Here is a 17,437-nt window from a genome sequence, read left to right on the forward strand (position 1 = left end):
TTCGATGGTAAGAACATGGAATTGATTGTTATCAACCTGGCCAGAATTTGTTGTCTTGCTGTAGTGGGTAGGATGACTAGCATCATACGTTATTCATACTTACATTACTAGCTCAGCCGACGACCTTGATGTATTATTATGATGTGTGAGTTATTTCTTTTTAGGACTTTGTCATCGGATTGTGAATGGCGTCACATCGAGTTTCTATCTGAATGTGATTGAATGGGAAAGTTGTGTTGATTTGGCAAATTCAATTCCAGAGAACTGTTTTTAAGACTTTTGAGGTACATAGTTGTTGTGCGGAGGCTCCTGTAGGTATGCATTTCATGCCCATGGGTCATTTGCCTCATTGGATTGGCACTTGTTTGGCTGCGGCTATACTCTTGGACCATGCCAACTGCGAAATATCCATGGTATAGGCATATAGCGGAAGCTCACTAAAGGCAGCCGAATTAGCAAGCGGCAGTTTTTCACTTTGTATATTTTGTATGTAATGAGTTAATGACAGTTTTCAGAAAGCGTCTGCTGATTTATCTCTTAAATGTGCTTATTGTCAAAATTAAACTCTTACATAATTACTTGTTACAAGTATGGAAGTAGCCACAATTACGATTCCTATGGGTTGGTTGGATAACATGAAAATAAGTACTTGGATTAAAAAGGGAGAACAGGTAAATTTTTATACTAGAAAAACTGCATCGCTGTGAGGTGTGAGCGGAGAGATGGTGAAGAGAAGAAGAAGAGAGAAGACAGGAGAAAAAAGAGACAGAAACGGTGAAGAGAAGATGAAAGAGGAGAGAAAAGCGAGTGAAAGAGAGACAGAAACTGACCAAACTAAAGTTGCCCCCCTCAACGCAAGAGTTTCTGTTAGCTCACGGATAATGCCATGTAACAGGAATTCTCAGAATATCCATCCCTAATAACAAAGCATCACAAAGAAAATCTAACTACTTTGGATAACATTCTTAAGTATTCTCATTTAGGTAACCATTGTCAATCAACTGAAAAAGAATAATACCATGTGAGGCAGCACACTTTATTCCATCAGAATTGTTATCACATTTGAAAGGATTTTGAAAGCTACCAAATCAATAAGAAATAGGATGAGCTCAAGCTTACATATATGAAATGTTGTGCCCAAAAACTATGGAGCACACCAATCCAATCCAACGGAAGTGAACAACCAATATCAAACGTGGTAGAAACAACAATCCACAATTATGGTATATGAAATCAACTAAATAACTTCTAAACAATGTAAATTACTCACCAATTCAAACAAACAACCAAGAGAATATAGACAAAGATTTACGTGGTTTAGCTTGTACCTAATCCAAATCAAATAGAGAAATTTCCAATAGAGAGAATATTCAAAAGAGTACAATAAACTCTCACCTTGATTCCAAAGAATCCCCAAAGTTTCCCAAGAAGAAACTCACAAATCTCTCTGTCTCTCTTCATAATAATCTCATAATAATGTTTTCTCAACTCTACAACTTTCAATGGCGTAGACAACTACCAAAAAGTTTGGGCATAAGCAAATGAAGAAAAGACTCAAGTTTTTTTTTTTTTTCAAAGCTCTTTCAAGAGAGGCACCAAATCCCAAACTTTAATTAGCAACCAATTTTGTCTCACACTTCTCTCTTCTAAACCCTAACTTTGTTTTAAAGTGTAGCTTAAATTTCGGTGGGTTCATTTCGGCAAATGGTTGCCAAAATATCAAGGTCCATTTAGGCCCATCCCAACAATTCTCTACCTCGGCGAGAATTTCTCAAATTCGAGCCGACCAATTCATTACACCAAACCAAACTGACCAAAGCGCTACACCCAACCAACCAACAAACATCAAAGAGAGAACTAACCAATCCAACCATCAATGTCCCTAAGGATTAGGGGTGACTTCGGATCGGATCGGATAAAGGACTTTCGGAAAAATTTCCAATTTTTTTCGGATGACAATATCCTTTCTATATCCGATCCGATTATTTTTGGGATGGTAATTTTTTTTTCCGAATTCGGAAAGTTCGGAAAATCGGAAAATTTTTAGAAATTTTGGAATTCACAAAATATGGAAATAAATCGGAAATTTAAAATATATAATCTGATTCTCTTTTAGAATAACCATTTTTTATCCAGTTAATACATTTATTTAGCAATCATTTTGAAATGTATTATTTCAGTAAACAACTTAGACCTTTTAACACGTTCATTCAGCAAATTTTTTCATCATGTTAATGCATTAATTTAGTAAATAGGAATATGGGATAAATTGAGGCATGTACTAGAATGATAATATTGATTTCTTGAAGTTGTGAGAGAGACAATGTTCTACTTCTTTAGGGTTTTTATTTGGTTTGTAAACTATATGTAGTTTTAATTTAGTAACTATATGAAATAAACTGCTATATGTTAAAAATTTGGAAATTAATCGGAAATCGGATCGGATCGGATTTTGAAAACACATCCAATTCCGATCCAATTATTTTTCGATGTTCAACATCACAAGTTTTCATGTTCAACATCTCCTAAACGTCTACTTTCATATCTCTTGGCTTATCGCCAAGAGCATCATCCAAACCATTTACAGTCAACATATCAACAACCTCCATTTTCCACATATCAAAGTTGATGTTCCAATCTAAACTCTCGATATCAACCATTACAATAGGAGTCCCAACCATAGAATTTGACATACTTGTCACATTCTCAATTTCTATAATACCCAACCACCAACAACCAAAGAAACACACTCTTGAAAATTTCTTCAAACATTACCAATGCGGAAACAACCAATGAAACCAAAATATTTGATTTCAACCAAACTTTCACCACAAACAACCACCAACTATGCCAAGGTAGAACCTTTGGCTCCGATACAAATTTGTTGTACAACGAAAGCAATAACAACTACAAATGCCGATAACAACAACTTGAGAGGAGTGGTGAATCACTAAGAACCGAAACAAACAAAGTATCAACTATGCAACAAAGTAGTAGAGACACAAAGATTTACTTAGTTTAGCTTGCGCCTAATCCATAACCAAATAGAGAAATTCTCAATATAAAGAATATTCAAAAGAGTACAATAAACTCTCACCTTGATTCCAAATAATCCCTAAAATTTCCCAAGAAGAAACTCACAAATCTCTTTTTGTCTCTCCTCACAAAAATGTTCTCTCAACTTTCCAACTTTCAATAGTGTAGACAACTACTAAAGAGTTTGGGCATAAACAAATAAAGAGAAGACTCAAGTATTTCTTCTTCTAAAACTCTCTAAAAACAGACACTAAATCCTAAACTCTAGCAACCAATTTTATTTCACACTTCTTTCTTTTAAATTCTAACTTTGTTTTAACGTGTACCTTAAATTTCGTTGAGTTCATTTTGGCAAATGGTTACCAAAATATTAAGTCCCATTTAGGAACATCCCAACATCAAAAACATTATTCTAAAATGTTGGTAGAGTAAAGCATAATATAGAATTGATTGGGTTGTCCTTTCTTTATGCTAATGATCAATTTTTTTGTTATAGTTTGTTGCAAGTTGAGTTTGTGACCTAAGAAAGATAACTTCGATGTTTGTACTCTCGTGTTGAGATATATAAAAAATAACCGGCCTGGAGCTAATAGCTTTGTATTCTCGTACATAAGTGCCAGCTGGGGCGGCGCTTCACTCATTGCTACCTGCGACATTGTATGTAAACGAAAAATGCCAAGAAAATATTTTGAAGCGTGCAAAAAACTATATACAAAAATGTTTTTTTGAAGAGCTTCTACCATGTCACTGCTTTTTTGTTATAGAGTGTTTCTAGTGACAAAATCGCCATCACAACCTACTTCAAGGTGGGTTTGCTAGATTATAAGGATTTATAGCATTCGTTTTCGCCTTTCTACAACACCGTGTCATGAAAAAAAAAAAAGATAAGTTAGAAAAAAGCGTTATGATAAAAGATAAGGCTGCTGTTATGGACGTAAGAGCTTCCCACTAAATTCAACAGAATTATATGATCCCTGCGTTAATCTGTTTTTCTAAAATATTCCAAGTAGACACTGCACTAAGACAAAAAGTACGTATGGTTGTTTGAGAAAGACCTCTGCTTTTGGCTCTTTCGGCTCTGGGGACTGTGTTTTCTTTTCACCTTTTAATAAAAGAGTGCAAAGAGCTTATTAGGATCACATCAAAATGTCTAAGTGAGAATGTCATTTGGGGAATTACAATATAATTGACTGGCTTTGGATCTCGCACTTGGTAAATTTATCAGAGGCCGAAGCCCCATGGCTCTAATATGATTAAAGGTAAAAAATTTAACGGACTGGACACTGCTCAATGCATCTCAAGTGTCAACTACTTTAGTTTTCGAATGATACAATGACCATCCGAATTCCGAAGAGTAATAGGCTCATCACACAAATATGTTTTTCCCTTAACTATATATTTTCAACTGTATCATATATGATTTGTATATTTTTCCTTTAAAAGTCCAGTTTTCTAGCTTTACCCTTCAGAACTTAGGCCAATTAGCTTTATCCTCGAGTTTTTTCATCTAGAAGTTTATCCCTCGAGATCACACCGCATCCAAGTCAACTGTTATCTTTTTAGTCAATGCATGTAAAAAAACTTCATTGTTCTTTGTCCTTTTAATAGTTTTCTGGCTTTACCCTTCCAGAACTTAGGCTAATTAGCTTTATTCTCCCAGTTCTTTCATCTAGAGGTTTACCCCCCAGAACTTAGGTCAATTAGCTTTACCTCTCTAGTTCTTTCATTTAGAGGTTTACCCCCAAGACCACAAATGTCTAAGTCAACCGAGTTTGACCGTAGTGTTTTTGGTCAATACAAATGAAAAGACTCTAATGCCCTTTTATAAGTATAATTACATAAATACTATGTGACTTTGGCAAATACAAAATTCAAATTCAAATCATCTAGGACACATGTCATGATTTTGTGAACTCTATCCGACAGTCATACACCACTCTAAGGGTGTGGATGTCATTTGATAAGGATTGGTATATAACAAAATATATAAAATATATAATTTATTTTTTTATTTTTTATTATATAAAATATTATATAAAATCATAAACTAATAATATAAAATTGTAATAACAAAATAATAATAATAAATAATAAATATATATATTTATACTAGTTTTTATAGTGGTAAAATGAATTATTCAAAGCAAATAAAATTTTAATTAATTTTAATTTTCGGATCGGATATTATCCGATATCCGAAATCGGATACGGATAAAATTTTTAATCTTCGTCGGATTCGGATACGGGTTCGGATATTAGTATAAATTTTCGGATTCAGATTTAGATTCGGATACAGCTATATCCGAATCCTAACCTATCCGTTTGCACCCCTAGATGGTAGTGATGGTGTATAGCCGTCGGATATAGTTCACAAGATCGTGACATGTGTCCTAGATGATTTGAATTTGAATTTTGTATTTGCCAAAGTCACAGGGTATTTATGTAATTATACCTAAAAAAGGGCATTAGAGTTTTTAATTTGTATTGACCAAAATACTACGGTCAAACTTCAGTTTGACTTGGATGTGTTAATCTTGGCAAAAAACTCTAAATGAAAGAACTAGGGGTAAACTAATTGACCTAAGTTCTCGGGGTAAACCTCTATTTAAAGAACCTGGGGGGGGATAAAGCTAAGTAGCATAAGTTCTGGGGATAAAACTAGAAAACTATTAAAACGACAAAGGGAAGGGGGGGGGGGGGATAAAGCTAATTAGCATAAGTTCTGGGGATAAAACTAGAAAACTATTAAAACGACAAAGGGAAATGCAGTCTTTTTACATGTATTGACAAAAAAGATAACAGTTGACTTGGATAGATGAAAGAATTGGGAGAGAGTAAAGCTAATTGTCTTAAGTTCTAGGGGAGTAAAACTAGAAAACTGTTGAAGTTCATGTGTACACTCGTAACTTTTCCTTATAAGAAACATATTTTTCAATAGCTTGATGAGGACTCTTCTTATCTCCTTCTCCATGGCTCAATACACACACGCCACATTGGAAAAGAGAAAAGAGTTTCTTTATTGATATGATCGTTTAGACAAGAACATATCTTTCTTTATAGCGCAAGCAAAAATATTAGGTGCAGCAAAGATTCCTTTTGCTTCTATTTGTTGCCTCAGCTCATACCTGTATTGAGAAAGGTTGGATGAGAGGGGGGCCATGAAATGTGACCCCCTTGAACATTTTCATCACATGCTAATGAATATGATTATGAAGAAAGTAAAGAGGAATTCTTTATCAACTGTCTTTGTTCTTTTGGGAGTTCAATTGGTTTTAGACCTTATGTTTGGTCAAATCTCCTAACTTCACATCTATTGTACCCTCAATCCAGAGTTGCGGTGCACCACCAACACCACCGATAACTATATGGAGGAATTAATATTGCCACTGGTGAAACTCATTATCCATACAATGTTACTGACAAACTAGTTATGTGGATCACATGTTTATCGGAAAAAAAAGAAGTTATAGACTTATAGGGATCACATGAAACAATAGTTTTTTTTTTTTTTTTTTTTTATGAGTAAAATTGAAATTTTATTAATGTCTTGAGATAACATTATAGACATTGATTCCTTTCTATCGTAACAGAAGGCCTAGCCACATGCCCAGGAATGTTTACCTGTGGGGATGTGGGAGCCATTGAGTAAGGTCAAAAACATGATATTAGGATCACCACACCCCACCTGTGAGAGGGAAAAACAGTGAGGAAGGTCCTCATAAAACAGACACAAAAACGTAGCAATGCAACAAGCTACAGGCCGCACCCCAAATCAAATGATCCAAAACTTTCACTTCCCACCTATACCTTGCCTCAGCCCTTAGATGAAGAAGCAGGCAACTATATGGGACTGAAATGAAGAAACCGCACCATTTCACGAAAGCTAAGTTTCAGTAATCAGATTCACCCCAAATCACATGAAACAATAGTTATGGCGTGAACTTGACATTTGTTTTTCATTTCCATTCTCTTGATCAGATTCAGCTATGTGCACTTAGACTTCAGTTTCAATTTTCTAAATCCAGCCAAACTCTTTTGTTTAGAGCTAGAATACCTAAGCTCATGAACAGAACCAATAAACCAGCTAAGTTATTCTGGAATGAAACGAAAACAAAATTGTATAGAAATTAGATACTATTAATGGCAATTACCAAATACTAAACTTTTTTCTAATATTACCCATCAAAACATTACAGCTAAATATATGACTTTGTCATACTTTTAAGAAAAAGAAAATATGAACATGACTAGTTCTTCTCTCTCACTTCTAAAATCATCCATTCATCCCCATCAACTCACTGATATATTTCTTTGAAACAGCCTCGAAGGATCAGCATACCGTGCAGAGAAAGACCTTGGAAGGTTATCGGGCTCAGTCCATGCAATTCCTTGATCGAAGTTTTGCGAGTAAGTGTAAGGATCATAAGGGACTTGAACCGGAACTGGGGAGAAAAATAGCCTTTTCTTTTCTTTCTTAAATTTCCTCCAAAACAGTCTCCACCTTGGCTTACTGGATTCGGCAATCGAAAAATTGGACGCTGCAAGCTCGTCGAACTCGCTTTCCATGTACCTTTGATTTACTCTGAAGCTTCTCCTGCCTGAATTCCACCAGTTTCCAATGTCCATGGCAAGACAAGCACAATCACAACTTCTCTCCTTGTGAAGCTTGGAATACCAGTTCATCTCCTAGCTAGCAAGGTGCATTTCTGACGATGCATGTGTGCTACTATATATAGTAGATTGACACCAAATATTAATTATAATAAATTGACTTGGAAGGCTCATGAACGGTTCAGAGTGGCTAGCTATCTTCAGTTGGCTGGCTAGCTTCGATTGTGTTTTCAAACTTAATTGCTCGTATTGTGTTTTCAAAAGTTTGACAATTACTCAACTTGGGCTCAAGGAGTCAAGGGTTTGATTATTACTAAAGTAAGACTTTTCAGTGAATCAGTGATGAGTCAACGAATTTTATCAACAGAACAAAGAAGGGTGGTGTGGGGCGGAGGGCCTTCATCCTACGGCTCTAACAGTCTAATTCTGTTTTCTAGATTTATGACGTGGAGGAATGTGGCGTTATATGGTGGTACCCTATTTTAGTGATCTCAAATAGGCCCATAGAATCCCCTCTTTTATTTTCTTCACCAAATAAACTCCTTTTGTTTTCTTCTCCAAACACACCAAACACAGCCGTCATCACTTCTTGCCTTTGCACCGAAGGTGTGCGTATTTGTGTCGGTACTGGCAAATACTAGTGTTATTATAAATACTGAAAGTTGGACTATGCCTGCCTTTTCATAACTTGTTTACGGTACGGATATGCGAGTCATATATATCCCAGCTAGATGACCTATACACCAAATACCAAAAGAAAAAGTCAATCTAGTTAGGAGTGATTATATATTTTGGTGATTCCATTGGGCACTCATCAAATTGGATTGGGCAACCCCTAAAAAAAAAAGAAATTTTACAAATTTGCCATATTACAAGTTTGTCATCAAAGCCCAAGCCCAACAACCAATTTAACCGGTATCGCCAAAACGAACCCTCCGGGTCGTTTCTGTTTACACTTAAACGACTTGGCCAAGTCGTTTCTGTTTACACTCAAACGACATGACCACATGGCCAAGTCGTTTGAGTGTATACTCAAACGATATGGACAAGTCGTTTGAGTGTTACTCACACTAACACTCAAACTACGCGTCCATGTCGTTTGAGTTTACACTTAAACTACGCGTCCATGTCGTTTGAGTGTACACTTAAACTACGCAGCCTTGTCGTTTGAGTGTGCACTCAAACTACATGACCACGTCGTTTGAGTGTACACTCAAACTACATGACCAAGTCGTTTGAGTGTATACTCAAACTACATGGACACGTCGTTTGAGTGTTACTCACAGTAACACTCAAACTACGCGGCCATGTCGTTTGAGTGTACACTCAAACTACGCGGCCTTATCGTTTGAGTGTGCACTCAAACTACATGACCACGTCATTTGAGTGTACACTCAAACTACATGACCAAGTCGTTTGAGTGTATACTCAAACTACATGGACACGTCGTTTGAGTGTTACTCATACTAACACTTAAACAACGCGGCCATGTCGTTTGAGTGTATACTCAAACTACATGACCGCGTCGTTTGAGTGTACACTCAAACTAAATGACCAAGTCGTTTGAGTATACATTCAAATGATATGGCCAATGTAGTTTGAGTGTTAGTGTGAGTAACACTCAACGACGGGTCCATGTAGTTTGAGTATACACTCAAAACGACATGGCAGCGTGGTTTGAGTGTACACTCAAACGATATGGTCATGAATCCACGGCGGCCAGTGGTTTGTGTGTTAGTGTGAGTAACACTCAAACGACTTGTCCATGTAGTTTGAGTATACACTCAAACGACTTGGTCACGTGTTTGAGTGTACACTCAAACGACGTGGACACGCACTCAAATAATTCCAAACGCACTCAAACGATTTCAATTGAATTAGAAAAATTGAAATCCGATTTAAAAAATTGGGTTAGAAACAACACAATTACATCAATAAAACTACATGCACTCTGCACTCTTTATCTGTTATGACATAGTATCTTTATAACCAAGTTAAAACATGTAATCAAACATGCTACATGTAATCAAACATGCTAAAATCTAAAATAATAATTTGTTTTATATCTAAACTTGTTATTATTATTATTTTTTCAATTGTTAATCATAAACTAGTTTGGGGTTTGGAGTTCAGAGTTCAGGGTTTAGAAATTGCGTGACATAGTATCTTTATAACCTAGTTAAAACATGTAATCAAACATGCTACATGTAATCAAACATGTTATAAAATCTAAAATAATAATTTGTTTTATATCTAAACTTGTTATTATTATTATTTTTTCAATTGTGAATCATAAACTAGTTTGGGGTTTGGAGTTCAGAGTTCAGGGTTTAAAAATATCGTACAAACATATTTCACTTAATTATTTGAAATAATAATTTGTTTTATATCTAAACTTGTTATTTTTTATTTTATTTTTAAAATTGTGAATCATAAACTAGGTTGAGATTTAGGGTTTACAAACTAGAGTTGTTTACAAATTTCGTGCTAACATATTTTACTTAATTATTCAAAATAATAATTTGTTTTATTTATAAACTTATTATTTATTATTTTCTTTTTCAAATTTTGAATCATAAACTAGTTTGGGGGTTTGGGGTTTGGGTTTAGGGTTTAGGGTTTACAAATTTAAATCTAAGACATAAAAAAATTTAATTTCAAACATATTTCACTCAATTATCCAAATCTAAAATAATAATTTGTTTTATATCTAAACTTGTTATTTTCCATTTTTTTTATTCAATTGTAAATAATAAACTAGTTTGGGGGGTTTACAAATATATTTCACTCAATTATTCGAAATATATCAAAATTTCAAATATATATAGAATACTCATTCACTCAGTTTAGAGTTTAGGGTTTACATAGAATACTCAAGTTTCTCTACATACTCAAGTTTCTCTAAATGGAACATGAAGATGAAGAAGAAGTATTTGAGGTAATGTTTGAGGTACAACAACAAATTAGAGAAGAACAACAAATTGGAGAAGAACAACAAATTAGAGAAGGAGAAAATAGAAGATATGTTGAAAGTGAAGAAGTGGAACAAAATGTTGAAGGTCAAGGTGAAGAATTTGAAGATCACGACAAGTCGAAAATGAAATGAAATGTCGAAATCGTCGGCGACAAAGTGCAAACCTAAATAATGAAGTAACACTTGATTAAAATGAATACAAAACACTTGATTGATTGAATGAATGAATGAATGGATGCAAAATGAATAAATGCAAAACCCGAGCCCAAACGACATGGTCGGGTGGTTTGGGAACACTATCAAACGACATGGTGGAAATGGTTTGAGAACACTACAAAACGGCATGGCGGTGTAGTTTGAGAATACTACGAATCCACATGTCCGGGTCGCTTTGATTACACTATAGGGACTACATGGCTGGGTCGTTTGGTAAAACTATAGAACGACTTCTCCAGGTCGTTTGGGGACACTATAGAACTACATGGCCGGGTCGTTTGGACCCTCTATGAAACTACATGGCTGGGTTGTTTGGACTAAATTTAATTAAAAGTTTTTTTTTTGTGACTTCGAAACTAAATGCAAATTGTTTGAGACTCTTGTTTTATTCTTCTATATGTAGAATTCTTTGCCGCTATCCGGGAACCGATCCTCTGCAAACTCGAATGATGTGGATTGTCAACCAATTTTAAGTGATACAACAGAAATTTTTACTACGAAAGAGGTATGATGAGTAGGCATTGATTTCATTTTTTTTAAAAAATTTTCTAAATATAATTTTATTAGTGTATTAATAATAGTTGTTCTTTTTTATGTGTTTAGGTCTTTCATACACGTAGCGAGGCAATCAGTTGGGCAACCGCTAAAGGAAGACAAGTTAATGTTGTTGTGGTCATTGAAAAGTCGGAATGTGCCAAAGGAAATCGAGTAGCAAGATTGAATTTGGCTTGCGAGTGCTCGGATGTGTATCGGTCACACAAGAAGGAAGGTGAAGAGAGGGCTAATAAGAGAAGGTCGGGAACCAAGAAATCGGGATGTCCATTTAAGTTAAAAGGTGTTTTCCAACACGGCACTATCGATAGTTGGAAAATTGTCGTTCTTAATGGTGTTCACAACCATCCATTGGCGAAGACCCTTGAAGGACATGCATTTGCTACTCGACTAACCGTTCAGAGTTCGAGGTATTGTCAGAGATGAGTAAGTGTGGAATAAAACCTAAACAAATATTGGATTCCATCAAGAATAGGTATCATGATAACATCTCTAGTATATCCCAAGTCTACACTGCAAGGCAGAAGGTGAGGAAATTGGATATGAACGGTCTCACACAATTGCAGAGATTGCGTGAGTTGTTAGCAAAAGAACATTATTTTGAGGAGTTGAGACAGGATGAGAATACCGAGGAGATAACGGGATTGTTATGGGCCCATCCAGAAGGTGTTAAGTTGGCTCGGACTTTTCCAACAGTTTTCATGTTAGACGCTACCTACAAAACTAACAGGTATCGGTGGCCTTTCGTACAGTTTGTTGGGGTGACTTCAACGTGGAAATCTTTCACCGTGTGTCAGGTGCTGCTTCAGTCTGAAACAACAGTCGACTATGAGTGGGCCTTGCATCATTTTAGTGGCTTGTTGGTGACATAAGCCCATCTGTGATCGTGTCTGACAGGGACTTAGCCCTGCTGAGTGCCGCTGACAGAGTTTTCCCTAACGCACATAAGCATCTATGTAGATGGCATATCGCTACGTGCGTCCTTTCAAAATGTTACGATATTTTTCCAACTACAGAACTTGTAGAGAAGGCCCAGTTCTCGTGGAACACTGTAGTCAAATCGAAGACAGAGGTTATTTTCCAAAGTAGATGGGATGCTTTGGAAAAATATTACGGGGTTGAGTACTCGATTTTGTTTGTTATTTGCGAGAGACTTGGTTTCCTCACGGGGATCGATTCATATGTTATTGGACTGACCAACACATTCACTTTGGGGAGTACAACGACCAATAGAGTTGAAGGGTCTCATGCTCAGGTGAAGCGTGTACTAGGAAATGCAAACTGTCATAATTTTTGAGTATGTTTAGCTTAATCCACTCGATTCTAGAGATCCGGATGTCCGAGATTAGAGCTACCTTCGAGAGAAGTATGATTGTAACTTCAGCACCACCACCGGATTCCTTTGTTTCGTGAACTTCGGAGGCCTTGTCTCACGCAAAGTGGTTAGACTTGTTATTTGAAGAAATAGATACCGCTGTAAAAGCGTGTTAAAGATGGAGATAAGGTGTTGGTGTTATTTATGCGTCGAGCCATGGACTGCCATGTGCTTATGAATTAATTGAGTTTGAAGAGCAAGAGCGGGTCCATCCCTTTGATCACTATCTCGACCCCTTTTGGAAAACATTATGCCGCTTCTCCCAATGTGTCGGTGGGTGTTGGTCCCGATGTTGCACCTTCGATGGACTTGTTCATGAATAGGTTTGCAATGGTTTTGAAGAAGAAGCGGAGGTTATGATTAAGAAGCTTATGGAGATTGCCGTACCGAGAAAGTACATGGCTAGTACCGCCTTGTGAGGAAGCAAAACCAAAGGTCGGCGAAGGTAGGCTGCAGCAGAAAAGCTTCAAACCGGAGATGATAACTCTTCAAAAGCGAGATCCATCTCATTTTGAACATTCTCAACGTGACCATGAAGAGTGGGTCTCGTCCACAACCAAACACTACGCCCGCTAAAACACCCACACTACACCAAGAAAGAAGTCTTCTCCAAAACTACCAACCCAAAACATTCACACCACACCAACAAAAAGCCTTCTCCAAAACACCAAAAACAACCACACCAAGAAATAAACCTTCTCCCAAAACACCAAAAACAACCACACCACGAAATAAGCCTTCTCCAAAACGGTCACACCAATTAAATGTGAGAGATGGCTTAGACTTTGGAAAGACGAGGGTCCTAAGGATTACGGGTTGGATATTCCCGAAGAAATGCATAAATACATTGTTAGAGTCCATGACCACGTTGGCGATGGCAATCTGCGGTTATAGAGCTTTTCTGCATTGCATTAGGAAGAAGTCAAGAAGAATGGCCACAGATGAGAAGGGAGTTGTACGAAGAGCTTACTGACAACCTCCCCCTTTATTGTACTTTGTACAATCAAAGTGAGGTTTTTTATTCGATGAAGGAAATCCTACATGAAGAAGGTTTTTTATTCAATGAGCATGCCTTTTGCTGGATACTTATTTGCTTCAAGATTTAATGTTGTCCTTATGCATTTAGGAGCTCGTTAGTGCTTCCTTCTCATACCGCCCATTTGATAAAAGTAATTTTACGTATTCTAACTATCTATGCGTAAACACAAATAATCAATTTACGTAAATACGTGTTTATATCAATATTCCTACTCTCAATAACGAAGTAATATAAGAGAGTCAGGATTCGTTCCACTCTTAACTCTCAAGACTTAAACAAATTCAACTAGTCAAACCCAAAAAACAATGTGAGAGTAATGATTTGATGTGAAATTTCTATACTACCATTCCCAACACAAGAACAATAATAACAAGAAGACATAATTAAATTAAACTGAAATTAAAACTAATTTAGAACTAAGATTGTGAATAACTAATTATGAATTTAAGACAACTAAATCTAAATAAGAATTTAAGCAATAATCTAAATTGAAATGAAGAACTAATACTTTATTCTAAAAACTAAATATGATTCTAAACTACTAATTGAATGAATGTAAAAAAAACTAGATCTAGAACTAAGGTTTAATGGCTAGTTTTCTTATCCTAACCTAATTTATTTTCTAACCTAACTATCTACCATTAACAAAGAGCTAAGCTTTGGTTTTTATATGTTCAGATCCAAAAATCGTGCATGGGCTTGGATCCATGTTTTGGGCCAGAGAATCAGGCCCAAAACCCAATACTTTCAGTCCAAAAAGGCCTCTTCAGCTGCAGTTGACTTCGACAGAATTTTCGTCCACTTCTGCTCCTCTGATTGGGCCAAGTCTTGAACCATTGGAAAGCTCTTTCCAAGACGGTCGTTTTGACGTAAGGTAGGCCCAATTCCGAGGTCTGAGTCCAAAGATATGGTATTCGGAAGTTCTGTTGACTTTGTACACTGTTTCTGCCCGCGTGGACTTTGACTTTTCATCTTTTGACCGGGCTTTACAGAGGCTTTGTCTTCTTGAATCTTGGCCTTTAATTACAGAACTCCTTAGCAACCGACCTTTGCTCCTTTATCTCGCTAAAGTGGCACATTTCTGCACATAATGGACTTTGAAGCCTGAAATGCATAAAACACGAATCGATTAACTCTTACTTATTATTCACATAATTGATCTAAAAGTACAATTGTTAAGGGGTTCAAACTACAGTTTTGGGCTCTTATCAAGTGACCCAAGTGTTGGGTAGCGCACATGTTGGTGGAAATCATTTTGTCAATGTTGAACTTGTTGAAGATTGTTCGGTTCCTCCATGTCGCTGAACGGCTTAGAGCTTCGATATGATATTCTTTGAAAGTTGGAATTTGGCCTTGACAGCAAGGCAATTGCAATTTATGGCATTGAACATTCCCAATTTAATATGGGAAAAGGAGGTTGTTGAAGACCCAACAGTACATGTTATCGACTAAGTTGTTTGTATGTTGTCGATATGATATTTTGATATAATTTGTATCTTGATGTAATTTGGAACAAGTGTAATTTGATTTGATTTTTATGTTATCAATGTTAGGGCTTTTATTTGATTTGATTTGGAAATCGAGTAATCGACTAAGTTGATTCGGACTGAATCGAAAGTGATTTTGAAATCGAAACGATCGACTAAGTGATATATTGATGTAATTTGATATTTTGACGTAATTTGGAACAAGTGTAATTTGATTTGATTTTTATGTTATTTGGAAATAATGTTAGGGCTTTTATTTGATTTGATTTGGAAATCGAGTGATCGATTAAGTTGATTCGGACGACAATCGAGTTATTTGGAAATAGAGCGATCGACTAAGTTGATTCGGACGTCGATCGAGTGATTTTGAAATCGAATGATCGACTAAGTTGATTCGGATGGCAATCGAGTGATCGACTAGTTGATTCGGACGGCAATCGAGTGATTTGAAATAATGTTTGTATGTTGTCAATAATGACCGAAACTACACGGTCAAGTCGTTTGGCTTTAATCCCAAACGACCCAGCCACATCGTTTGGGATTAAAGAAAAACGACATGAACAAGTCGTTTGGCCTTTAGACCAAACGATGTGGCCATGTCGTTTGGTATAAAGGACAAACGATGTGGGTGGGTCGTTTGAGATTAAAAGAGAACGATCTGCCGAGGTCGTTTGGTATAAAGGAAAAACGATCTGCTGAGGTCGTTTGGCCTTTATGCCAAACGATGCGGCTGGGTCGTTTGGAATTTTTTTTTTTTTCAATTCATTTTGTTTTTACAACACTTTCATATTCATCAAATTCCATTTTTCCATTCAAACATCAAATATCAAACACTCTCATTCATCAAATTCATCCATTCATATTCATCAAATTCCAGTTTTCCATTCAAACATCAGATATCAAACACTCTCATTCATCAAATTCATCCATTCATATTCATTAAATTCCATTCAAACATTAAACATCATTCATCCATTCAAACATCCAACATTCATGCAAACATCATATCCATCAATTCATTCGAAGTTAACAAAATTACAAACCCTAAACTGAAACAAATTACATCCATCAAACTAAATTACAAAGTTACAAACCCTAAACTAAAATAAATCAACTATAGCCCCCACCAATGTACTTGCACCTAGTCAAGTTGTACGCCTGTTCGAAGGAGGACCTTGCTTCCTCTGGCATATCATTCCCAGCCAATTGCAGACCTCTCTCTAGCAAACGACTGGTTTCATCGATGACGTCGTTCTGTCGAAAAAAGGAAAATCAAGATAAGTTACCAATCGAATGCAAAAAATCACAGTTAGAGAAACTCAATTAAAAATCACAATACTTACAATCGGTGAACAGTTAAGCAGTGTCTCCAGGGAGGGATGAATAGGAAGAAGCTCAGGGTTCACCAAAACTACATGAGAATTCCTCGCATACCAAGTCATGTAGTTTTGATGACACTCCCATGGATAAGACGAAATAGGTCCTTGGTTGCAGAGTTGGATCACGTGATTTTGCCACGACTCCCAGTAAAGTGGCCCAATATTGGTCCAGCTCACCTCATACCCGCGTCCTGCCACAGTTCTTGTTCTCCAATTGGGTATTGGAGGATCTTTAGGTACAAGCTGCACGTGACCCAACTGACGCACCACCCTTGCGACAGCGTAAAGCTCGACAATATTGAAAAAACATAGCAATCCCTAAAAAAATGCAATGTCATCGATCGGGTTTGTATCTCTGATATTTTTGTAGGGATGCCAAACAACCTGAAACAAAATCAAATGTGTCATTAACAACTCTAATGATCAATTACTAAAAAAAATATAAACAAACTTAAATACCAAATTGTCATTGAATTTAATACTTACATTGAACTCATTCAAATCATCAATTATCGCCGATAAAGCGGCAATGCATACATTGTATCGTAATAGTGTGGAGCGGAATCGGATGTGTCTATGAGCACGCCGGGCGAGACGAGATATAGTTGAAGTTTGGGACTGTCCATGAATACCGAAAATACTCATAGATCCATGCCTAGATATACACAAATAGTTAACATATTGATAGAGTAATAAAATTAACATTAAAAAATAAACTCTAAAATACTTAAGTTTTAGCTATAGAAGTCATATATAGCCCGTAACCCT

General features: G+C 36.3%; 1 protein-coding gene and 1 long non-coding RNA gene across 2 annotated transcripts; both read right to left on the reverse strand.

The window, feature by feature from the left end:
• Window positions 1-7,326: 7,326 nt before the first annotated feature.
• Window positions 7,327-7,719, reverse strand: LOC147511073 (uncharacterized). The gene has a single exon (XM_086598345.1). The coding sequence runs from the start codon at window positions 7,717-7,719 to the stop codon at window positions 7,327-7,329; it is 393 nt and encodes a 130-aa protein (XP_086454471.1).
• Window positions 7,720-16,202: 8,483 nt separating this feature from the next.
• On the reverse strand, window positions 16,203-17,184 carry LOC147511074 (uncharacterized). The gene is made up of 3 exons (XR_015216925.1): window positions 17,156-17,184; window positions 16,634-17,053; window positions 16,203-16,544 (listed from the first exon to the last, which is right to left on the reverse strand). It is a non-coding gene; the product is annotated as an uncharacterized LOC147511074 (long non-coding RNA).
• Between the last annotated feature and the right edge of the window lie 253 nt (window positions 17,185-17,437).

The sequence above is a fragment of the Coptis chinensis genome, chromosome 3 (assembly GCF_015680905.1).
Source record: "Coptis chinensis isolate HL-2020 chromosome 3, ASM1568090v1, whole genome shotgun sequence".
NCBI lineage: Eukaryota > Viridiplantae > Streptophyta > Magnoliopsida > Ranunculales > Ranunculaceae > Coptis > Coptis chinensis.